This window comes from Microtus pennsylvanicus, chromosome 1 (genome assembly GCF_037038515.1).
Source record: "Microtus pennsylvanicus isolate mMicPen1 chromosome 1, mMicPen1.hap1, whole genome shotgun sequence".
NCBI lineage: Eukaryota > Metazoa > Chordata > Mammalia > Rodentia > Cricetidae > Microtus > Microtus pennsylvanicus.
This window is the reverse complement of record NC_134579.1, coordinates 77,768,452-77,793,960: the sequence shown is the minus strand read 5'-3', so window position 1 is coordinate 77,793,960 and position 25,509 is coordinate 77,768,452. Positions and strand designations below refer to the sequence as shown.

Here is a 25,509-nt window from a genome sequence, read left to right as displayed (position 1 = left end):
AGGATCTTTGGTAGAGCAGGTGAAGCTCTTAACCTCTGAGCCATCTCTCCAGCCCTGGTTTAAGTTTTGAAACAAGACAGTTGAATGCTCAGCCCTAAACAGGACATCTGTGTTGGCACCTCCAAAGCCTGGGAACACTGCGAAGACAGGCCAACGAGAATGTGGCAGCCCGAGGAGGGGGAGTATCTGTGGAACACACTTTCTGAACATGTGTGGCTGCTGTACTGAGGAACCCAGCGCAAGGTGGAGCTGATCACATTCACTCACAGGCGTGTGTGTGTGCGTGCGTGTGTGTGTTTGCGGTTGCTAGGGATATCAAATCTTTTTCTGTTTTTAAAGATTTATCGTATAGTTTTAAATGTATGTCTCTGTGTCTGCATGTATGCAGATGACCACAGAGGCCAGAAGAAGGTGTTGGATCCCCTAGAACTGAGTTGTGATGTGGGTGCTGGGAACAAACTCCAGTCCTGCAAGAGCAACGAGGGCTCTCAACCCCGAGCCAAAGCTCTTACCTTTTAAAATCTTTTTCTTTTTTTCCTCTTTGGGTACAGGGTCTTGCTATGTAAATATGGAGTTCCATATTTAGGTGGAACTCAGAGAATCACAGAGATCCACCTGTCTTTGCTAGGATTAAAGGTGAGCCCCATCATGTCTAACAGAATCAGTCTTCAGTGGTGTACCCTTGCTCCCACAAATAACCACCCCCATACTCGTCCACGCATCTCTTAAACACAATAGGTCCGTGTCTCTGTGTCTTACACACACACAAGCATACACGCACGCACACAAACACACACGCACGCTTGTTCACACACCCAACCTCGTTGGGTGATTCAAAGCCACCTGTAATTCCAGCTCCTGAATATTTGATGCCCTCTTCTGACCTCCACAGATACCTGTGTGTGTGGAATATGTTAACACATCCGCATACATAGAAACAAAAATAAACCTTAAAAAGTTAGATTAAATCCTTTACAAATAAAAGGGCCAGCCTGATGGTTCACTGGGTAAAGGCACTTTCTGCCAAGCCTGGTAATGTGAGTTCAAACCACAGGACCCACATGGTGGGAGAGAAGCAGAGCTGTTCTCTGTCCTCCACTGCATGCTAAGTGCGCTTGCGCACGCTTATTCACTCAATAATAAGTTTTAGGAGTCAAGTTCAAGATCATCCTTCGGTTGCATAGTTGAGGCCATCTTGAACTACACACACGATATCAAATTCCATCTTTCAGTTAGGAAGAATATGGAAGAGAGTAATCAATCACTTGAGAGTCGCTAAATGGCAACTCATGGGTAATTGGCAACAAAAGCCGCAATCTAATCAATTAGGGGCATTCTCAACACAATAAATCCTAACACTCTAGAGGGCGCTAAGACGAATTAAAATGTGTACACCCACCCTCAGCAGTGTGCTTTTTTAAAAAAATCAATCTAAAGAGACCAAGAAAAAAATAACAGGCATATGGAAGAGGCGCAAATGTGGACATGAAAAGTGGATATCGTCTCCCTGTGTTGTAGGCAGGAGTTCTGATCTGGAGGTTCCACAGTTCAAGTCCACGGAGATCTGGAGGCTCTCAGTGTGACTTGGAGACTTGAGAGAGGGTGGTCGGGAAGGAGAAAGCGAAGAAGCTCGCACTCCGGGGACCCAGTTGCAGCGGTCCTCCTGCCTGCAGCCTGAGGCGCAAACCTGTGGACCCAGGACCCGGACCTGCCCACCGCCCAGCCACTTGCTCGGTCGCCTCGGATTCGGGGCTCAGGGGTCCCTCGCCAGACTCCGCCCCTCGAGACCCCCACGATCTCCGCCGAGGCAGGCGGCTCCAACCTAGTCCCCGGGGCGCTAAGAAACGCGGGTGGGCGCGTGGGGCAGGGCGAGGGGCGGGGACGCGCGGGGCGGCGGGGGCGGGGCGCGGGCACCGATTGGCCAGCGCGGCGTTCCGAGGCCGTTTATGGCGGCTGGGCCGGGCCACCGCTCCAAAACAAAGGGCAGGCGGCCCGCGGGGCGGCGGCAGGAAGATGCCTCGCGCCGGGCTAGGGCGCCAACGGCCAGAACGCGTCCCGGGCCACGCCGGGACCGCCTGAAAGCCGAGCCCGCGCCGACCGAGCCTGGGCCGGATGGGCGCTGCGGACGGGGCCGCGGACCGCCGAGCGGCCGTGAGTACGGACGGGCCCCCGGCGGGTGCTCTGCGGCGACCCGACGGTCGGCGGCTCCGGGAGGGCGGGGAAGCACCTGTTGGGCGCCGGCTGGCGGGGCGGGAGCGCGGAGGACGCGTTGACTTTTTGTTCTGTTTTTCCGGCGTGTTGGTATCTGGTTCATTACGTTTTGGAAGACAACGCAAAACCCCAGTCTTTTGATTTTTTTTTTTTTAGGCCACCCTCCTATTGTTTTTACCCTACCTTAAAAAAAATGGGAAAGGAAATGAATACAGAAGATACCTCCAATAAAGAAATGTTAAATAAGGGGTGGCATTTTCAAGTTGCATGTACAACAATAACTAAGAGGAATCGTCCTCATTGTTTACCACTTGTGGCTCTAGGCTTTATTAATGCAGATTGCCAATAGTAGCAACTAAATAAGGTATTTTCTCCTCAATACCTACATAAAAGCTCATCTTTGACGTCCAAATCAGGTGCTGAGCTCCAGAGCGGAAAGGCGGCGGAATTTTGTTTTGGATAGATAATAGACGTTGAAAATACCATTTTCCATTCAAAGCTCTTTCTGATTCAGTTGCCTTCTTTTGGATATCCGAAATGTACTTACCTTAATCTGATGTCTTAATCTGATTGAGCGCACCTGCCCCTCGCAGGTGTCAAGGCGAGGCTCACCTCGTCTGAGGAGCCTTTCCAGGACCTTCTGAGCAGTCCACCCTCACCCATCGTCACCTGTGCTGTGTCCTAGTAAATGTGCTAACAAAGTTTGCTGAGTCCCTGCTTCCCCCTCCCCAGGAGCTGTTCTGTGACCACAAGCTGGTCCTGTGGGTGTACGTGCGTGGGTAGTGGGATATGAATAAATACGTTCATATGTATTTATGTATGTTTTGCCTGCATGCATGTAAGTTCGCCATGTGTGTACCTGGTGCCAAAGAAGCCAGAAGAGGATATCGGATCCCCTAGAGCTTAAGTTCCAGTTGGTTGTGAGCCACCATGGGAATGCTGGGAATCCTGTCCGGGTTGTCCACAAGAGTAGCGAGTGCTCTAAAGTACTGAGCCATCTCTCCAGCCATTGTCTGTGAGCTCTTAAAAGACTGGGAGGCGTGTGGGAGGATTGCTGCTCCCAGGATCTCTAGGTCTTGCGTTCCTGGCCAGCACCCTGTGTGGTTACCATGTCTTCTTAGGGGTGAGAGCAAATTCCTGCCCTACCACAGGCGTGTAGTCCACCACACCAGTGGCCAATCTGAGTAATAGTCTGTGTTGTTGTTTTGGTTCAGGGCCTCATGCATTCCAGGCAGCTGCTCTCCGTCACTTATTCTACCCACAGCTCCAGTTCTGTAAATAAACTTATTTTAGAGTAACTTTAGAATGACATAAATATTACAGAAGAGCTGTGGGTGGGGCTCAGTGGTTAAACATGTGCCGAGCACGTGTAAAACCCGTGGTTCCATCCCTGCTGAACACGCCAATCAAACGTTTCCAGCTGCTGGGGCCCGGAGGTACTCAGCCTTTAATCCCAGCACGTGGGAGGCAGAGGCAGGAGGATCTCTGAGTTCAAGGCCTGATCTACAGAAGGAATTCCAGAACAGCCAGGGCTACATAGAGAAACCCTGTCTTGAAAACAAAACAAAAGTTTCCAGCTCAGCTCTGGTGGTCCCACCAAACCCTCACCCAGTTCACGTCCCTTACTGTGGTGCATTTGGTCAAACCGAATAACTGAGAAGGGTCTGTTCTTTAAATCTCAGGTCGTCTTTGCATGTTAAAGAACCAAAGCTGGTAAATGTGTGTCCACGCTGCTGCTGCTCTGACATCTGTCTCCAGTCACCAAGCAGGGGTGGAGGATGCCAGACTGGGTGGTCTCAGTGGAGGGCTGAAAAGGCACAGGGAGTTTAGACTATAAAGGAGTCGCTCCTTCACAGGCCAGTCTTATACCAGGCAAGTGGGACGGGATTTAGCAGAGGATTCGGGTACAGATGAGAGAAAATCCTGAGTGGGTGGAGAGCTAAGGATTCTGGGGAAGGCAGTATGAGATAGAATCAGACAGATCAGTTTTGTCCCCAGGGGATGATAACCTCCTTTTATAACTCAATGCCTGGGTCCTATAGACCATCAGCAGGCATACAATACGTGAAGTGGAAAATCCTTGAACGTTTGATTCTGTTTTATTTAGCATGTGAGTAAATAAAGTCGTTTAGCCAGGCATGGTGGTGCGCGCCTTCCATCCCAGCACTCAGCGAAGCAAAGACAGGGATGTCTGTGAGTTCTAGGCCAGCAAGGCTACATAGCAAGATTCTGTCTTTAAAAACAAAAACAAAAGTTTAGCCAGGCCTGGTGGCAGGAAATGAAGAATTCAAGATATTCCTTGGCTGCACACGGACATATGGAGTTTTAGGCCAGCCTGAGCTGCGTGAAGCCCTGTGTAAAAACAACGAAAGAAAGGACTTGAGGAATGGCTTCGTGTTAAGAGTGCACACTGCTCTTGTAGAGAACCCACGTTTGATTCCTAGCACCCACATGAGGCAGCTCACAGACAGCTGTAACTCCGGCTCCCAGGGGTCTGATACCCCCGACTTTTCTGTCAGATGTGCGTGCATGGAACTAAAAGGCAAACTTTAAAATTCCCGGCTGTATTTCTGCTCACCAGCCATCTTCACAGCCAATGCGCTAGTCGAGGAAAGCAGGCAGCTTTCTGCTGGCTTGTGTCTTAGGCCCGAGCTGTGCAGAGCTACGTTACTGCAGCAGAAGGATGTGCTGTGGGATCTTAGACTAGACTGCACAACACCGAGAGTAGGCATTGTGCCCGGCCATGGCAGAAAGAGGGGGAAGACGAGGGGTTGAGGGAAGAAGTGCTCGAACATTGGTGTGGAGGTGCCAGATCCCCTGAGGGTCCCGAGAGAGTAGGAGGTGGCATCCACAGCAGGCACAGGGCATTTTGTCTTGGGACCACTGTCCCCAGGTGCCTGAAGTATGGGAGAAAGCGTCTCATCCCGTGATTCAAGTGGGGAAAGAAAGGACATGAGGAAACAAGTAGCTACCACCAGAGGCCAGCCCTAGCGACACTGTGGCTCTTTGACTCTTTCGGGATCTTTCCGAGCCTGGGTGTAGGTATTGGGCACCTGAATACTCAATTTATATGCTCGGCATCAAAATATAAAATATCCAGGTGCAGGGCCAGTGAAGACACCTGTTGTCAACCCTCAGCACCTGAGTCTGGCCCCTGTGACACATAGTGGATGGAGGGAACCACCTCAAAGTTGTCCTCTGACCACCCCTGTGGTGCAAGCACAAAGGTACAGACTGACAAGGCCCTTGCTCACCACAGCCTCCAGCCCATCTTGGCAGTGTCTGTTTACATGAGGGCATTAACAGACTCTCCAGCTTGAGGTGTATCCTAATTTTTCGTTATTACAAGGGAATATTGTGACTGCTTTTATCCAGTTGTTTCGCAAATGTAAACTCCTTCGATCTTCGATTGACCACTCCAGCTCAGGGACATACACCTAGGAATGTTCTGGATGAAACTCCTCCCCCGGAGGAGGCCTCACTGTGTTTCCCATGCTGGCTTCACATTCTTGGGTTCAGCTGGTCTTCCTGTCTGAGTCTTCCAAGTAAAATTATAGACTAGCCCAAGCTCACCTGCTTGTCAGTGGCGGGTGAGAGCCTGTTAAAGGAATGCTGTGGAGAAGCTGGGCACAGGTAAAGGTGGGGCAGGTGGTGGAGCATGCCATTACTCCCAGCCCTTGGAAGGTGGAGGCAGGCAGAGCCCTGTGAGTTCTAGGTCTGTATAGCAAGTTCCAGGGCAGTCACAGCTCCATTGTGAGGCCTTGAGAGCGAGAGGAGGGGGAGTGTGGCCAGCTGGAGGGCACCGTGGCTCCACACTTCGTACCGTCGGGCATCAAGAGCCGCTGCGCTCCGCTCTCCCCCTTAGTCTGCGTCTTCCACGGTGCGCTGATTACACCATATGGACATGGGCCCGATCCACAGACTCCTAAAATAATGGTATGTGCTTATTTTAGATGAGAAACTTCTGGAACCCCACATACTGGTTTGCTAAGGAGAAGGAGAAAAAAAAAAGAACAACAACCAGAAAAACAAAAAGCAGTGTCTGTTGTGGAGGCGGTTCCGTCACACTCAGGCTCCAGTGCCCTTCCCGTGACTTTCCTGACCTGGTCCTGACTTACCTGGTCCCGACTTACCTGGCCGACAGCTCGCATTTGCTTTCTAGTTACTTCACAGTGGCTCCTAATTGCTCATTGGGTCTTGCAGTGTTTCCCACTGTAGCTTCTGACTGAAAGCCAGTTAGACTGACACACAGCCACCAGGTCAGGGATGGCTGCTGTCTGCCTGCTGCTGTCGAGGATCAGAGCTGCTGAGATGACCTGAAGTTTGCATGCACGGCTCCTTGAAGGGAATCTAGGAGCTGCTCTGGGGACTGTGACACAGACTGTTAGAGAGGGACTGATGGCGGCAACACGGAAATAAAGAAGGCAGCCAGGCACCTGCAGAAGCAGAACTGTTCCTTTAACCAGAACAGTGAGGGCTGCCATCTCTACAGAAGTGGAGACCGCTTGGGGTTTTATAGGATGGGACAGGAACCTTGGGGATGGAAGAGTCCATCTGCATCAGTCCCCTGCAGTCTGGAAGCGGTAGACACCAGCGGGTTTGGTGTGGGGTCTCGTGACCAGAAGCTTCCACAGGTGCCATCAGTCAGGTCAGCTTCCCTGTGGGAGCTTCTCGGGTCACCTGAGGCTTGAGGGTCATTAACCTTTCATGACTGCTTCAAGTAAGGACATCTCGAGAGCAGGGCCACATGGTGAAGGCCTCTACCATAGTTTCTCTGCTTTCTGTTCTGATAAACACCACAACCAAAATAGTTTAGGAAGGAAAAGGGTGTCTTCATCTGACACTTCCAGGTGCTACTCCATCATCGTGGGAGGTCGAGCCAGGAACTACTGAAGATGTTTTTGCTGGCCAATGCCCAGCTAGCTTTTATCTATTTATTTCTATTTGTGTGTGTGTGTGTGTATATATGTATGGGTGTATGGGTGTTTTGCCTGTGTGTTTGTCTGTGCACATGTGTGTAGCTTCTGTGGAGGCCAGAAGAAGATGTCAGATCCCTCAAACTGAAGTTGCAGACAGTTGTGAGCTGCCATGAAACCAGGTCCTCTGCGAGAGCAGCCAGTGATCATAACTACCGAGGCATCTCTCCAGTTCTTAGCTAGGTCTTGTATATAGCTTAGACCTACCTGCCTAGGGTGGGCTGGGCCCTTACACTTTGGTCATCAGTCTAAGAACCTCTCAGAGACACGAGCATAGCCTATCTGATGTGGGCAACAATTCAGGTGAGGATCCCAGACATCCTAACATGAATCAAGTTGACATAAAAACTGACCACCAGTCTCCAAATAAGGTGAGTGTGCATTGTGGACCGGGAGAAACAAAGTTTCACAGTGCTCTTGCCCGACGGTGGGCTGTGCACAGCACTCCTCATCAGGGTGTTGGCATGGTTCAGCTGCTCAAGAATTTGCAGCCTCTTAAAGTTGTGAATGCATGCCTGTTTACTTTTTTTTATTTATGTGTGTGTGCGCGCGCATGCGCCTGTCTTTATGTGCACTATTTGTGTGCAGTACCCGCAGACACCAGAAGAGGGCATCAGATCCCCTGGAACGAGTTATAGGCAGTGAGTGATGAGCTGCTTGATGTAGGCTCTGGAAACTGAACCCAGGTCCTCTGCATGAGTGCCAAGTGTTCCTAATCACTGTACCATCTCTCCAGCCCCTGCCTGAAGTATTTAAGTCAAAGCCTGGACCCAAGCTAAACAGGGCTAAGGACACATTGAATCTGTGTAAATGAGGTCACTTGCTGGAATCCACAGAGGCTGAGTCAAGCATGACTCTGGTGACAGCCCTGGCTTGTCCATGCTGTGCCCAGCCACCCAGCAACCCTGCAGAAGCTGAGTTTTCCTTGCCTGTTTGTCTGTGTGTGTACACACGAATGCAGGGACCCACAGAAGCCAGAGGCCTCAGTTCCTCTGTTCCTTTCATTATTTCTTTTCTCTCCTCCCTTGTGTGCTTCCAAACAGACCAGTTTTTACATCATTCCTCTGTTTCTCTTACTGGATTTGGGAGTTACACACTTCATTTTTATTTTTTTTTGTGGGGGGGGGTTTTCGAGACAGGGTTTCTCCGTAGCTTTTGGTTCCTGTCCTGGAACTAGCTCTTGTAGACCAGGCTGGCCTTGAACTCACAGAGATCCGCCTGCCTCTGCCTCCCAAGTGCTGGGATTAAAGGCATGCACCACCACCGCCCGCCATTTTTATTTTTTTTTAATTTTTTAATTTTTATTTTTTTATTTATTTTTGGTTTTTCGAGACAGGGTTTCTCTGTAGCTTTGGAGCCTTTCTTGGAACTAGCTCTTGTAGACCAGGCTGGCTCCAAACTCACAGATCCGCCTGCCTCTGCCTCCCGAGTGCTGGGATTAAAGGTGTGCGCCACCACCGCCCAGCTTCATTTTTATTCTTATAGAAATTTCATCAGATACTTCCAGATTTATCCTTACTTTATCAGATTCAAAGTTAGTTTATAATGACAGTTTGCCTACCAGTGGGCCACATAGATGTTGACTCCCTCAAGACCATCTTTCTCGTATGCACGAGGACACCTAGTAATGAAATTCTCCTCTGACCTCACATTTCTCAGAAAACACACCTGTAATTAAACACTACTATCCTTGTGGGAAAATTCCAGGGCTCTAGACACTTTCCACTTGAGCTTTCCCCTGACTGCTGTCATCTGCTGCAGTTGGGTCTTTTTGGACTCTACACATTGTCCACACAGCCCGTTTTATTGTCTACTTGTAGTTTTGAGTATGAGTAAGGCAACTCTACGTAGAGTTGCCTTCTTGTCTAGAGCCGTATCTTTGAACTTCCTTTAGTGATGTTTTACTACAGTAAGAACCTTTAAATTGTGTAACAGTGTCATTTCGCCAATTCTTTTGTTTTTGTTAGAGGGTGGTTGGGAGGACAGGGTTTTGCTGGGTAGTGCAGGCTGGCCCAGAACTCAGAATCCTCCTGCTTTAACCCTCAAGATGCTGAAACTACAGATGTGAGCGTATACCTATTCTTTATAGAAGTGAATTGGTTCTGTTCTGGGGGATACTGGGTTGGAGCCCCTCCCTGCATGGAGAGCTCAGGATAACAGCTGATGGAAATCTTTACGGTTGTTTTGGTTTTTGTGGTTTGTTTGGTTTTGGGGGGAGGGTTGTTTTTGAGACAGGGTTTCTTTGTGTAAGGCTGTCCTGGAACTCACTCTATAGACCAGGCTGGCCTCCAGCTCAGATCTGCCTCTGCCTCCAAGTGCTGGGATTAACTGCGCGGGCCACCACACCTGGCTCTTTCCAAAGTTGACCCTTCCTGAGTACTGTCTGGGTTTCAGTTTACTGTGGAAGCACCTCTGAGCATCAGATACCCCCCTTCCCTTGTTCTATGTCTAGTCACGGTTTTATCTTTGTTTCTCCTGCTTGGACTATAGCCCAGACACTTAAGTCTAGTGTTGCTTCGTGGAAACTCCTTCATCAATCATTTCTCTGACTAATCTTCAGTTCTGATTCTCTCTTCATCTTATTCCTGTCAATCCCCACTGGATTAATGGTGTTTATTTCTAGTGCTATTTATAATAACTCCTAAATCTGCAAGGTCATTTCCCCTCATTTGTTAATCGTGTATCTCTGTAACGGAGCAAGAAGTCCTTCCCTGTGTCTATGGTGTCGAGTCTCATCTGTCCCTGGTACTGGTGCTTTGTCCTCCTGAGAGCCTTTTTTTTTTTTTGATGGGGGTAGACCTGGCTGTTAGACAAGTATTCTGCCACGCTGCGCCATACCTCAGCCCACCTGGTTATTTTTTTACTGTGCTCTTCTGATTTTTAAGATTACATTTGTTATTGAATTGGGGTGTGCCACAGTATACAAATGGAGGTCAGGGGGCCGCTTCGGGGGGAACTGGTTCCCTCCAACCACCACGAGGATGCGGGTGATCCTCTCAAGTTACCATGCCTGGTGACAAGTCCCTTTTCCCACTGAGCCGTCTGGCCAGCTCATGGCCATGTTGTTCTTCCGGTGGGGATCTCGGGACTGGAAAACATAGACTTTCTCCAAACCAGCTATGTGCTTGCACCTGCCCTTGCCAGGTGCCTTAGGGCCTTGTTGCAAAAACCCATCTATTGGGAATTCCTGAAGCCTTCTGACTGGTGGAATCGGGGGCTGTGCTATGGTTACTGTCCCCGTGGTGCTGCCAGATGCTTTCAGGGCAAAACAACCGCCATGCTCAGCAGAGACTTCCGGCTTCCGCTGTGCACGATGGGGTCATCCTGTTTTAGCCTCACATTGTTGCTTTGAGGAAACGGCCCAGGTGGGATGTAGCGGTGCACCAGAAATCCCAGGTACACAAGAGATGGACAGTGTGTTGAAAGCCAACTTGAACTAAATAGAAAGCCCGTTTTGTGTGTGTGTGAGAGAGAGCTAGAAAGATGCCATTAAAGGCTAGATTCAACAACAACAAAAATTTTTTTTAACTGCTTTATTTGGTTATCATTTTTTAATACCTCTCCATGGGAAGATTGGTCCAAATGTGATAGATCGTAGTTTGAGATGGGAACTTTTCTTTTTTCTTTTTGTTTTCTTTACTTTTGGACAGGGTTTCTCTGTGTAGCCTGCCTATTCTGGAACTCATTCTGTAGACCAGGCTGGCCTTTAACTCACAGAGACCCACCTGCCTCCTGAGTTCTGGGATTAAAGGTGTGCGCCACAGCTGCTAGTGCAAGTTGACTTTTGATAGATTAAACTATCTCTTTTTCATTTACTCTTTTAAAGTATGAGTGCTCTGTCTGCATGTACACCTGCAGGCCAGAAGAGGGCACCAGACCCCACTATGTGGTTCCTGGGAATTAAACTCAGGACTTCTGGAAGAACAGCCAGTGCCCTGAAGGCCATTATGAGTATGTGCTTGTGGCCAGTGCCTGCAGAAGCCAGAGGGGCTGGGTCCTCTGGAGCTGGAGTTGGAGGCAGTTCTGAGCCTGCTGACATAGGTGCTGGGAACCAGACCCCACCCTTTGCACACCCAGACACTACTCTCCAGACAGCGTTTCTCTGTGTATCAGCCTTGGCCTCAAATTCGCAGTGATCCTCCTGCCTCTGCCTCCCAAGTGCTGAAATTAAGAGCATGCGCCACCACACCTGGCCTTCTAGTCATTGCTCTGAAACAGGGTCTGCCATTGAACTGTACCACCATGCCTGGGCATTACGTTGCACCATGGGTGTTGGGGCTCTGAAATCGAGCCCTCTTGCTTCAAAGTAAAGGGCAAAAGCACATCACTGACTGAGCCGTCTTTCCAGCAATATGCTGACAGATTTTCAGTTTATTGACAGACTTTGATTTAGTCTAGTGAGATTTTTCTTTTGGAGAACTTGAAGCTCATTACTGCATGCCCACACATATACACACACATTTATATGACATACATACATGTATATGACACACACACTCGTCTGTTTCCAGAGTTCACAGTGTGCATGCCTTGGTGAGATGCAGCAGTCAGCATCACACTGCGCAAACGTCCGTAGTGTACCTGACAAAAAGGAGGCCGTGAGGGGACCTACGCAGCAGCACACTGCAAATGTCCGTAGTGTACCTGACAGAAAGGAGGCCGTGAGGGGACCTACGCAGCAGCACACTGCAAACGTCCGTAGTGTACCTGACAAAAAGGAGGCCGTGAGGGGACCTACGCAGCAGCACACTGCAAATGTCCGTAGTGTACCTGACAAAAAGGAGGCCGTGAGGGGACCTACGCAGCAGCACACTGCAAATGTCCGTAGTGTACCTGACAAAAAGGAGGCCGTGAGAGGACCTACGCAGGAGCTCCGCTCTACCAGAACCACTGGGTTTGATTTTGAAGCAATGACGGCATTTGGATGTTGGTTTGCATCTCAGAGTCCCCCACAGGTTCACCTGGCCCCCAGCTAGTGTTGATCTTTGGAAAGTTGTAGGGTCTACCTGGAGGAGGCAGGTGATTAGGGTAGGCCTTTGAAGGTAGTGTCTTCTTGTTTTGGCTTGTTCTTTCTGCTTCCTGGTGCACAGACTCCCACAGCAGACAGGAGTTGCTCTACCATCATGCCCTTCCTGTCACAAAGAACTGAAATCCCTCAGAAACTGTGAGCTGGGATGAACCACATGAAGTTGTTTCTGTCTCAGTAAGCCAGAAACAACTACTACGGTTTCCATGGTTCCAGGGCTGTGCTCTCTGCTTTGGCAGACCAGACAGGGCAAACACAGTTGTCCCAGAGCCTCTCTCTCTCCGGGAGACAGTGACATGTCTGTGATCTGTTTTGGGTCCCACAATGGGCCATGTTCCAGCACATGGACAGAGCATCAACCACTGTCAGGAAAAGAGGCGGGAGAAGAAATCAACAGCTTCAAGGCCAAGAGAAGGCAGACACAGGAGTGACCTGTTAGCCCAAGGTCACCGAAGATAACAATGTTTTCTGTGAACCTAGCCAGTTCCCTGCCTCCATCATCTCTAAGACTCAGTGATGTGGGGCCAGGTGCATATGCTGCACTGGGAACCCAGCACTCCATGCGGAGGTCACCAGCCTATGAGTCTGAGGGGACCCCATGCAGGCTGTCTTAGAATGTTATAGACGCTTGTATAAATACAGCTGTAATGGAAGTGAATGGCACCCCGTGAAAGTGGAGCCCCTGGAGAACAGTGTCGCAGACGAGACTGTATCTCATGTCTCCTGTGTGAGTGGCCAGCTGGAAGCAAATGAAAGCCCCAGCCCCATGCTGTCTTATACCTGTGACATGGGAAGATACTCAGATGTGGCCGTATTGGCAGACAGGATATGTCCTGACCCCTCCGCTCCCAGAGCTGACCAGTGACACACCTGTTGTCTACCAAAGACAAGCCATCCGTGGGGCCACTACGCACTGACCAGCCTGAGGGCTGCTGCGAACCCACAGCCACCGTGAGCACTTGTGGCAGTCGCCCGAAAGAACACAAGCAGCCATGTGGCCATGACGTTGCACCCAGAGCACAGCTTGTACGGCACAGTGGCATCCCTTGGGGCCATCCATACACAGGACACAGCTGCCATGACAGAAACACCAAGACCAAACGAGGTGGTGTCGAGATGGGGCACTGTGGAAGGGCACAGTCACCCAGTGGTTTTGGATAGGCCCGGGACGGGAGACAGCCGGGGGAGCTTTAGATGCTCTCCTGCCTCCAAGACCCATTGCATGCATCGTCTGTGGAAGCGCGAACCCTGGTGGTGCCGGAGGCTGCAGGAAAGGTGGAGTCCACAGGGTTGGTTTCTGCTGAGGTCTTGCGTCAGCTTGCCAACACCTGTCTCCCCTGGTGGCTTTGACTGCCGCAGTGTGGGCCGCAGGTTTAAGAGGAGTCTCCTCTGTCAGGCCCACCCTGACGACCTCATTCCCACTCTTACTCGCTGAACCTCTTGACAGTTCCTTTGCATTTTTTAAAAGACCCATCTGGAAACTGGGACTGCAAACTGCACACCTGAAATCTCAGCCAGTACTCAGGATGCTGAGGCAAAAGGCTGACGAGCTTGAGGCCAACATGAGGAAGACTCAGCGCTCAAGGGGAAATGTCAGGGAGCGAAAGGTCTTGGGTGTAGGCTCAAGGGGACTCAGCATGAAGAGCATTGGCTGGACTGCTGGACGTGAGGAGTTTACTGGAAAGGTTATCAGTACTGTAGGTAGAAAACTGAATGGTGGGAACTCCAGAGTGCCAGACCCAAGAGCAGACAGCGTGGGGGAGGAGGGCTCCGAGAGGAATCAGGCCCCTGTGGTAGAAGTAGGCCGCGTAGCTCTCTGAGGATAGACCCTGCAGCCTGTTGCTCTGAGTCGCAGGCAGGGTGGGGGCTGCATGGGTGGCTGTCCATGTCCTGTGATGTAGACCTGAGACTTAGGTGAGTCAGTGCCTGTTGGTGCCTGGGAGAGGAGAAGGGGCTGCTGCAGGTGCTGTGGCCTGAGCAGCTGTGGATTCTGGATTCTCACGTTCCAGTCTTAAGAGTCCATGGCATGGGACACACGCTGCTATCCCCACACCAGAGACACAGAGACCCACAGATCCCTGCGCTTGCCAGCCATCCAGCTTAGCCTGATTGGCAGTTCCAGGCCGCTGAGGGACCCTATTTCAAACACGGAGGGCTGGTGAGATGGCTCAGCAGCTGAAAACTTTTGCTGTGCAAGCCTGCAAATCTGAGTCAGTCTCTGGAACCTACGGAAAGCCAGATGGATCACACTTCAGCTGCAGCACTGCTACAGTGGAATCTGCAGTGGCAGGAACAAGAGACCCCACAGTGACATGACGGAAGGAGAAAACCAGCTCCTAAAAGTTGTCCTATGGCATCTTCATGTGTCATGACCTGTGTATGCCTACGCTCATACACATGCAACATACACACAACTGTACTGAAATCCAACTAGGAGGGGTGTAGACTGCGCTTCGCAAAGGACCTGGGCTCGATTCCCAGCACTGATACGGCTGATATGGCAGCTCACAGCCATTTGTAACTTCAGTTCCAAAGGACCCAACGCCCTCTTCTGGCAGCCACAGGCACTGCATGCACATAGTGTACAGACATACATGCAGGCAAACATTCATGCACATAAAATAAAAATAAACCTAAGACAAAACAAACAGTTGGGTGGCTCCTGAAGAAAGACATACACAGTTGATTGACCTCTGCTCTCGATATACACACACCCATACACATGAACATTCACGTACACATAAACACACATGCACACACCCCAAAATTACTGGGAATACAAGTCAGCTCAGGGGAGCTCACTGGCTTAGCATGTGCAAGGCCCTGACTCCCATCTCCAGTGCTGTGCAGAAGCAACACAGCATCTGGCTAGTCTGGGGAGCTGTTTTCCTTAACGGGCAAGTAATAATGTCGCCAGGCAGTGGTGGCACACGTCTTTAGCCCCAGCACTCAGGAGGCATAGGCAGGCAGATCTCTGTGAGTTCGAGACCAGCCTGGTCTACAGAGAGAGTTCTAGGACAGACTCCAAAGCTACAGAGAAACCCTGTCTCAAAAAAAAAAAAAGAAAAGAAAAGAAAGAAAGAAAAAGGATTATTCAGTCACTGTTAGCAATGTTCAGTCTGTCACTCATGGCTGTGGCACTGCTGAGATCTGTCACTCAGGAGCCCTGGCTGATGCTTCATGAGTCCCAGAGTCAAACAGTGTTTTTCTCCCCACTTTCTATTATTTATATGTAAAATAGCTCTCTGTGTCTGCAGGGCACCGGCTAGTTGCTACCGAAATGAGAAAGTCCATGAAACCCGGGAAAAGGGCCCTGGTCCGACTGGAAGCTACTTAGGACTCAGTCATCAGAGTAAATAAAGGGCATCGATGGCCCCTCAGACCACCCCGTGGCTAAGCTCTGGTGGCTAGAACTGACGGACTGAGGGGGAGAGGGAGCAAGGTCGGGTGTGAGGAGCAATATAAAACAGGCAACACGAGGGCTGGAGAGATGGCTCAGAGGTTAAGAACACTGTCTGCTCTTCCAGAGGTCCTGAGTTCAATTCCCAGCAACCACATGGTGGCTCACAACCATCTATGAGATCTGGTGCCCTCTTCTGGTGTGTGGGAAGCAGAATGTTGTACACATAATAAATAAATAAATTAAAAAAAAAAAACAGGCAACGCGAGGCAGTTCTGGAGTCTTGGAGTTTTGTTTCGATCAAAAAAGTCAAAGATAAGAACAAAGCAGCTCGCTCACCACTTGTCACTAAGCTGAGATGGAGAGCAACGGGCCTGCTCCAGGCTCCTGTGTTGTGTGCTTCGTCAACACTCCGGACCTCAGCCACTCCGCCTGACTGCGGCGTCTGCCAGCACCGCGGGAGGTGCAGACCGATAGCTTTTGTTTGTACGAATAAACCATGACCAGTGAACAGACCAACAACATACCAGCAACACCAGACCTGTGGAACCTACTTGTGGCCATAGAAAAGGAACCCTGGAGGCAGGGGTGTGGCAGGCACGCTGACTCCTTTGGTCACTTGGTGCACACCTCAAGGACCCCAGAGCCCCAGGTCCAGTGCAAGTCTCTCCTGCCTCTGGTGACTGGCACAGCCTGTAAGCCAGACCTACCTGTGACAAGCTTTCACCTGGACAGGTCTACTACACCCACGATTCTAAGGCTGATCTGGTCCCTATAGACTTTTCTCTTTGTTTTTCACGACAGGGTGTCACTAAGTAGCCCTCACTGCCCTGGAGCTCAGTCTGTAGACCAGGCTGGCCTCAAACTCAAGATCCTCCTGCTTCTGACTCCTGAGTGCTGGGATTAAAGGTGTGCACTGCCTTGCCAGGCCAGACCTTTCTTTCTGCCTATGAGTTCTCTGCTTCTGAATTCTGCAACTCGGCTTTTCTGAGCCATTCTGAAACCTGTACATGTACAGATATTTAAAATAGTGTGGGAAATGTGCTCCGTGAGTTAATATTAGCCATTACAATGGGCGCGCGAGGAAGGGGCTCTGGGTAAGGCGTGAAGAGGACGCACAGGTCAGACCAGAAGAGAATCCAGGGAGATGGCTGTACAGATAACGGCTTGTTGCCCAAGTGTGAAGGCCTGAGCTCAAACCCTAGAGCTCACATGAAAAGCTGGATATGGTATTGGGGAGGCAGAGAAAGGATCCCCAGAGCTGCCAGCCGAACCTGAGTCCCTAAGCTGACTTGGCAACTAAAAGCACTTGCCACACAGTCATGACAACCCGCATTGAGTCCTTAGAAGCACAGTGGAAGGAGAGAACCGACCTCATGTACACGTGCACATATGCGCACACACACACACACACACAGTGGTAGGTTTCTTCAGACGAGGGGGAGAATGGCTGATCCCCAGCACATGTGTCCCCTCCAGACATGCACATGCATACACTGCACATCCACCTGTACAAAGAACTGGCAGTGACCATACTGTCAAGTTAAAACCAGAGTTACTTGGCACATTGCAGCCAACTCCCCCAGCTGTGTTGTGCAGACACAACGTGCCTGCCTTCGCTTCTCAAACAGCGGGCTCGCGACATCAGCTGGACGTGTAAAGACTTGGCTCTCAGACGAGACTGAGGCAGCCTGGGCTACAGAGAGACCCTGCCTGAAAAAAGCAAAACCTCAAGACAAAATAGATGTTGAGCAGAGGATGCAGCCTAGCAACCAGCTTGTGCTCCCTATGCATAAGACCCTGGCCTTGAGAAAGAGCTTTAGCGTCTAGGCCTGCTCCCTGCTCCCTGCTCCCATCACCTGAGCCCTAACGCCCCTCCTCACCGTCTGATTTATTTGCAGGTCGCACTGGTTTTCTCTTGCCCCAGTGTGTGGACACCACCACACGCCCTACAGACCAGCAACGGCTCTTGCGTGTATGTTCCAGTGTTTCTTCTGTCAGAGAGTCGGACAGAGCCCTAGGTCCTCCAGTGCTGGCCCGGAGCTGAGGGACGAGCGCCCAGCAGACATGGTGAAAATGACCAAGTCTAAAACTTTCCAAGCTTATCTGCCACACTGTCACAGAACTTACAGCTGTATCCACTGCAGAGCCCATCTGGCCAATCATGATGAGCTCATCTCCAAGGCAAGTGATCTGGATCCAAAACTGAGGGAACAAGGCTTGCACACACCTTTAATCCCAGCACTGGGGAGCCAGAGGCAAGATGGTCTCTGTGAGTTCAAGGCCAGCCTGGCCTACAAAGTGAGACCCTGCCTCAAAAGGGGAAAAAAAAAGCCATAAGGTAACCGGCAGAACTGGTTGGGAAGGACATGGCTTTGGTGACTTGGTGACAACTGCTGTTTACCACAATCTGTCACTTGAGCCAGCAGTGAGAGTCAGACACCACAGGCCATTTTTCTGCAGCATGCCGGGCATAGCCGTCCTGGGAAGGGACACAAAACTTACCAATGCATCACATATGCATTTCAAGTTGGAAGATGCCACACATGAAATTCTTAAAGTTGCACAGACTGCCAAGAGGTCTGAAACCTTCATGAGCTAGTGATGGGGAGGGTGACTTGAGTCTCGTGACCCTGTAACAAGATACCTAGAAAATCAGCTAATCAAGAAAAAATGTACCTGTTGATGATTTCAGAGATTTCCTTTTTTTTTAAATATTTATTTATTTATTATGTATACAATATTCTGTCTGTATGTATGCCTGAAGACCAGAAGAAGGCACCAGACCCCATTACAGATGGTTGTGAGCCACCATGTGGTTGCTGGGAATTGAACTCAGGACCTTTGGAAGAGCAGACAATGCTCTTAACCTCTGAGCCATCTCTCCAGCCCGATTTCAGAGATTTCTGTGCAAGGCCAGGTGCCCCTCCCGCGGTTGGAGCACGGAGCAGAGGAGGGTGGAAAGCAAAGAGGAAGGGACCAGTATTCCAGTAACCCCCGAGGTCTGCCCGTGGTGACCTAATTTCCTTCCTCATGGTTCCCTCGCCTGGCCGTCACAGCCCTGGCACACTCTCTCGAATGGTCTCTCTGCTTAGGGCTTCGTGAAGCTGAGGGCGCACTGTGAGAACAGATTCCAGCAGGTTGGGAACTAGAGCCACCTCCATGCGAGGTCACCAGTCCGTATTTGTCATTTAACAAGTTGCCTCCTTTTGAAGAAAAGATGCTGTCACGCTGCAGCCCAGGCTGGCCTTGAACTCAGAGACCGGCCTGCCTCTGTCTCCCGCGTGCTGGGATTAAAGGTGTGAGCCAGCACAGCTGACCCTTCTGCACTGTTGACTCTCGGGTGTGCTCATGTTTCCGTTCACCTCAGATGACTTGTGCTGCAGGAACTGTCCCCTGAAGCATCGCTCTCCACATGCCCCCCATAAACTCTGACACGGAGGAAAGCCTGTGGAAAGCAGAGGACTTGGAAAGAGTTTAAGGCTGAGGGGTGTGTCAGAGTCTAGGATGAGGGTTGGCTAAACTGAAAAGGAGCACAGAATAATATTCTTGGTCCTAGAAAACCGCTTTAGGAGATATTCCTGAAATAAATGTGTGTGTATATATACATATATATATGGATATATATGGATAAGCCTGAAATCTATATTTTATTTATTTATTTTTCTCTGTGTATCCCTGACTGTCCTGGAATTCACTCTGTAGATCAGGCTGGCCTCAAATTCAGATTCACCTGCTGCTTTGTCTCCCAAGTGGGATTAAAGACATTGACCACTAGACTGAAATCTGTATTTTAAAATCAAAACCTATCTGGGTGGGCTGTGACTTAGCTCAGTGGCAGAGTCCTTGTGTAGAGCCCAGTATCGTGAGACAGCCCGTAGCTCTCAGATCCCACACCCCAGGGACCGCCCACTTGTCTCCTCCCAGCACCAAGGTCACAGGAGCAAGCAGTCGTGCTCAACTTTTTTTTGAGGGGGAGGGGGTTGAAACAGGGTTTCTTTGTGTAGTCCTGGCTGTCCTAGAACTAGCTCTTGTAGCCCTCCCGAGTGCTGGGATTAAAGGTGTGCACTACCACTGCCTGGCTTGTCTTTAAAGGTATTACAAGGATGAGTGTTTTGCCTGGTGCCAGCTGAGGGTCAGAAAGGGCATTGAATCCCGAGACTGGAGTTACAGATGGTTGTGAGCTACCATTTGGGTGTTGGGATTCAAACCCAGTCCCTCTACAAGTGCTCTTAACTGCTGTGCCATCTCTCCAGGCCCATGCTTGGCTTTTTTTTTTTTTTTTTTTTGGTTTTTCGAGACAGGGTTTCTCTGTGATTTTGGAGCCTGTCCTGGAACTAGCTCTTGTAGACCAGGCTGGTCTCGAACTCACAGAGATCCGCCTGCCTCTGCCTCCCAAGTGCTGGGATTAAAGGTGTGCGCCACCACCGCCCGGCCCATGCTTGGCTTTTAACATCTTTCCAGACTTAAATGTGTGTCTGTTTGGGAATGTGGTACATCTGAGTATGGTGTCCTCAGAGGTCAGAAGTATTGGATCCCCTGGAGCTGGAGCTGCAGGGTTGCGAGCAGCCCAAGTGGGTGCTGGGAACCCAGCTCAGGTCCCCTGCAAGAGCAGTTATGTGCTCTTAACTGCCAAACCATCTCTTCAGTCCGCGGTCCCCGGTCCCGTTGTCCCGTGTGTCCGTGTCCGCCCCCCCCCCCCCCGTAGGTGGACTTCACTGTGCTGGGCCTTAATATCCCATGACTCAGCCTCCCAAGTAGCTGAGCTACAGGCACAGGATGTAACTTTGTTTTCTGTTTTTCTGAGACAGGGTCCAGCCACGTAGCCCTGGCTAGCTTGGAACTCAGAATGTGAGCCATGCTTGCCTTAACCTATGGTGGCCATCCTGCCTCTGCTCCTAAGGGCTGGAATTACAGACAGCCATGCTGAGCTCAGGCCATGACTTTTTTTCTTTAATGATACTGGAAAAATACAGAAATTTCCCCTTGCCTTCTACTACCTGAAGACAGTGAGGTGTCAGGACTGTGTTGGGAGGGGTGAGAAGGGGGCTGGAGAGATGGCTCAGCAGTTACAACACGCTCAGTCCTCTGTAGGCCTCAGGTGGGTTCCCAGCACCAGCCAGCATGGCAGCTCACAACTTCCTTCAACTCCAGTTCCAGACGATTGGATACCCTCTTCTGACTTCCAAGGGCTCATTCATGCACGTGGTGTGCATCCTTACACACACACACACACACACACTAAAACAGAGATGAGAAAAGAGCATGTTTATCTGTGACCTGCCTTACAGCCCCAGGGTGCAGTCCTGTAGTCTGGCAGACCTACCAGAGCTACTAGCTATGACTTCCTCTTCTCACTGTTGCCCAAGCCAACCTTGAATCCCAAGCTGAACTATTTCTCCTACCTAAGTCTCTGTAACTGGGGCTGCAGGTAGTCCCAGTGTCCAGCCCTTGACAATTGCACGGTGATACTCCAACCTCTTTCTAGATGCAGAATTGTCTTTTGAAATTGGTGCTGGTGGTGGTGTCGGTGCACACCTTTAATCCCAGCCCTCAGGAGGCAGAGGCAGGTGGGTCTCTGAGTTCGAGGCCAGCCTGGTCTACAAGAGCTAGTTCCAGGTCAGCCAGGGCTACACAGAGACATCCTGTGTTGGGGGAAAAAAACAAACCAACAAAAAAAAAACAAAACAAACAAACAAAAAAAAACGGGGAAGCAGTGTCAGCCTTGAGCTTTATAACTTCAGGAACTGCACTGTGGGGTGACTGCTGGCCTGAGCTAAGTGACTGCACCTGCTCCTCCAACAGCCCAGAAAGCAGAGCTTCTGGTGACTTGCCTGCCCCCTGCTAACACCTTCTTCTTCTTTGCAGTCCTTCCAGGGCAGCCAGGGGCGAGCCTACCTCTTCAACTCCGTGTAAGTACGTGTTGTCGCTCGTGCGTGCGTGCGCGCGCACGTGTGTGTCTGGCGCTTCCTCGGCAGCTCAGTGAGAGCGGGCTGTGTAACTGAGCTGCGCCAGTCAGTGCCTTCATCAGCTTGGAGGAATCTGGGCCCCTGCATCTGTGCTTTGGAAAGCACCCTTGTGCCTGAGAGTTCAGCCTCCAAGCCTGACCCGTTAGGGTGCCCTGGGTGGGTTGGGGGTGGCTCAGTAGAATGCTTGCTCAGCACCTGTGAGGCCCTAGGTTTGATCCTCAATACCATAAAGAAAAAAATGGATTCCCTCTTGTGAAAGTGGGGATGGTGGCGCTGAAACGCCTGTGATGGTGTGGAGATTCTGCTTCTCATGCACTTGATGTGGGGGAAGGGAAAGGGGGCTGGGCAAGGGGACCTCCAGCATAGTCACCTTGCTTCTTGGCAGGGTGAATGTGGGCTGCGGCCCTGCTGAGGAGAGGGTCCTTCTGACCGGGCTGCATGCAGTGGCCGACATCTACTGTGAGAACTGCAAGACTACGCTCGGGTGGAAATACGTGAGTACCTGGGCCTGAGAGGGATGGTAACATCGGTCGGACACTGCGGGTTCTCATGGGGACGTAGCTCAGCGCATAGTGCTTCAGAGGTATGCACAAAGCCTTCTATCCCCACAGCTTCATAAAATGTCACAGAGCCATGGCTCAGTGGGTAACAGCCTGGGTCTGACCCCAGGATCCACGTGATAGGAAGAGAGAACCAGCTCTTGCAACTTGAGTGCCACAGCAAGCGGGCACACACACACACACACACACACACACACACACACACACACACACACGCAGGCAGAGGGCACTCAGGAGGTTGGAGGCACATGGATCAGTTCCTGAGATAAAGGATCCTGTCTCAAACACAAGGATTGCAGGTTCCCAGCGGTTCCTTCCAACCGTGCAGGACGGAGCTCACCGTGTGCCTCTGTTGAGCACAAGGGCGTGACAGTCCCCAGGTTCTCTTCCCAAGACCCCGCTTTCTCAGGGTTGCCAGCCTGCCTGTCTCCAGCTTCTCTCCATGCATAAATTGATTGGCTACCAAAGCTGACAAGCTTGCCGCTGTTGGCTTTTGCCTTAATTTCAACCCGGGGCTCTGAACACCGCCCCTCTACTGCAAAGGCCAGACACTGTCTGCTGCCACCTTAGTCTCAAGAGCCACTTGGCTGCTGTGGTTCTGTGGACATGTTCTGGTCAGCTCTTTAATGTCTACCTCTGCCTCAGCTTATCCCCTAATAGAAGCCACCTTGTGATGTTGCACCCTGCCTGGCACTCCAGAGACATGTTTGTGGTTTGTTTGCATCTGTGTGTGAAATTCACACTTTTGTATGCATGTTCTGTGTGTGTAAAGTGTACACTTCTGTATGCATGTTCCTGTGTGTGTGCTGGTTGCACACTTCTGTTTGCATGTTCCCATGTGTGTGCTGGTTGCAGACTTCAGTATGCATTTTCCATGTGTGACATGCACACTTCTGCATGCATGTTACCATGTGTGTGAGACACTGTAGTCTTTTGTATGTATATTCCCGTGTATGTGTGTGACGTGCACACTTTTGCATGCATGTTCCCATGTATATACCTGGAAGCCAGAGGCTGATGTCCGGTGTCTCCCCAATCTCTGCTTAATTTGCTGAGGCAGATCTCTGAGTTCAAGGCCGTCCTGGTGTAGAAAAGCTAGTTCCAGGACAGCTGGCCTACACACACACACACACGACCCAGCCTCACCTGTGTGCTGTTGACTGTTCTCATGACTCTCCTTCACGTCTCCTGAAACACTCACCTACAATCAGTGCCAAGTGAGCAGTGTGTCTGTGGTGCTGAGGATGGAGCCCAGAGACACAGGCACACCAAACTGTACTGAGCTGCATCCCAGCCTCAGGAGCAGATCTGTGTTAACACTGCTCATAAGTGTACCAACCCATGGATCCTCCTGGGCCTAGGTCAATGCACAGTTCAAAGAACGTCTGAGCGTAGATGATGCTCCAAACTCCCATTTACCAAGAGTGTTAATAGAGCAAGAAAATGAAACAGAGTGTGTCCTGAAATCTTCTTTCTACTTTCCCCTCAAGGAACATGCCTTTGAGAGCAGTCAGAAATACAAAGAAGGAAAATTTATTATTGAACTTGCCCACATGATCAAAGACAATGGCTGGGAATAGAGCGAAGCCCCCACTCCTGTCTGCATACATTTTATCAACGCTAAGTGTGACGAAGACCTAGCTTCTGGTGACAATACTTCTGGAACTTTAACCTCACAGGCCAGCCCACCTGAAGGCCTCTCTAGACTGTTCACTGGGTAAGGTGCCCCCATCCAAGCCCCTTCGTGTTCACTGTTGTTTCTGGAAGTTCGCATTCTTTTTCTAACTTCTCACATTCTAGAGAAAGAATTAAGCAACCACTGACTCACCTGCCTAGTTAATAACTCCGCACGCCTTCCACATAGTCTGCCTGGGTTTCCACCAGAGCCAGGCCCCTAATGCACACAAGCAGGGTCTCGTTCTGAAGAGTCTTCCAGAGTAGCCAACAGACTTACATGCAGAGCATATGGCTTCAAAAACAGAAACTAGCCACTGGTGACATCTTAGAGAAGCTAAGGAAGAAAGCTTGTAGTGATTTTATTTAAGCTAAAAGCTACATCCCTGTCTCCTTACGGAGAAAGCAGGTGTCTAGTGGCTAAGCATTCTGTCCCAGGCCACTGAGGCGACCCCCTCAGTGCCACAGCAGCACAGCAGCTCGTATGTGGGGCTGGTCCCTGTCAGAACAGCAGCTGGGGTCCACTCTATACCCTGGATGTACTTGAAATAGTTATGCATACAGAGGCCAGAGCCAGCACAGAAAACTTCTGAACTTGAGACTTTCCATGATGAAGGAAGAGTTATCTTAGTGTGGGAGCTGCCTTTCCTGCCTGGGATCACCTCCTGAGCTGACAGGGAGGGATCTGGCCACTTCCCAAGCCCTGCGTCTCACAGACTTTAAGTCACAACCTATAATCCTCCACGCATCTACAGGAGTGACCAGTTAGCAGAGGCCAGAACCATTCCCAGATCAGTTTTGCAGTTCAACTTTTTGTACCAAACATAGGGGCAAAAGAGCAGGAAGAAGGTCCAGGAAGGCTGAGCACCCAAGAGCTGGGAAGGCAGCATGCCAGGAAAAGCGGTCGGCCCCAGCTGCTGCCTGGGGTTCTTAGTCCAAGAGCAGCGTCCAGTCCTCTGGGCTCCCAGCCCCAAACCTTCTAAACTCAGACCCTCGCGCCAGCACAGCGCCCTGCTCACTCCAAAGCTGACACTTTGGCACCATCTCTTTGCCCAAGATCGAAAGCCTAGTAACACAATGCCTGTGCAGTAGAAAACATGTTTGCACGGTCTGTGAGCTGCTATGCCTGGTCCTGGTCGAAGCTGCTTTCTCCCCGACTATGGTTCCCTCCAGACTAATGGGTAGTAGAAAACATGTTTGCACAGTCTGTGAGCCTCTATGCCTGGTCTGGTCGAAGCTGCTTTCTCCCCGACTATGGTTCCCTCCAGACCAAGGTTGACCCAAAGCAAGGTTACACCACCAGTAAGGTAACCAGTGAAATGGAACACAGGCAGCTAGTCCGAGTGAAATCTAGCAGGGCCCAGGCTCCATCCTTGTCTAGAATGAACACTCGTCAGCAGTCTGCTCACAGTGGATACAGCACTAGTTTCAATACTCTTACAAGTGGGAACTTGGTAGCTGAGGCTTGGGAGACCAGATGTCACCATCAGATGCAAAGGTGAGCACCCTGAACATATATTCACGCTTCACTTGAAGAGCCTAGGATTTCTGACCAGTTTCTGTATATACTAAGATTATATTTACAGCTTTTTTTTTATGTTCTGGGCAAGCTTTCTGCCCTTCTACTTGAGCACTTTGTATTGTCTTTTGTGATAGCATTGATTGGAAAATTTTTGCTAGTACTCTTGATGAC

The 25,509-nt window shown here is 50.5% G+C and overlaps 1 protein-coding gene across 2 annotated transcripts; it reads left to right on the top strand.

The window, feature by feature from the left end:
• The first annotated feature begins 1,968 nt into the window (after nt 1-1,968).
• Nucleotides 1,969-23,835, top strand: Ypel1 (yippee like 1). Of its 2 annotated transcripts, XM_075970445.1 has the most exons (5): nt 2,014-2,151; nt 17,515-17,797; nt 21,482-21,525; nt 21,968-22,076; nt 23,633-23,835. In XM_075970445.1, exons 2-5 carry the CDS (start codon nt 17,591-17,593, stop codon nt 23,720-23,722), a joined length of 450 nt encoding a protein of 149 aa, XP_075826560.1. In that variant the 5' UTR covers nt 2,014-2,151; nt 17,515-17,590; the 3' UTR covers nt 23,723-23,835. The 2 variants fall into 2 exon arrangements, with proteins under 2 accessions (XP_075826569.1, XP_075826560.1); XM_075970454.1 differs by lacking the exon at nt 17,515-17,797 and having other exon boundaries at nt 1,969-2,151.
• The last annotated feature ends 1,674 nt before the right edge of the window (nt 23,836-25,509 follow it).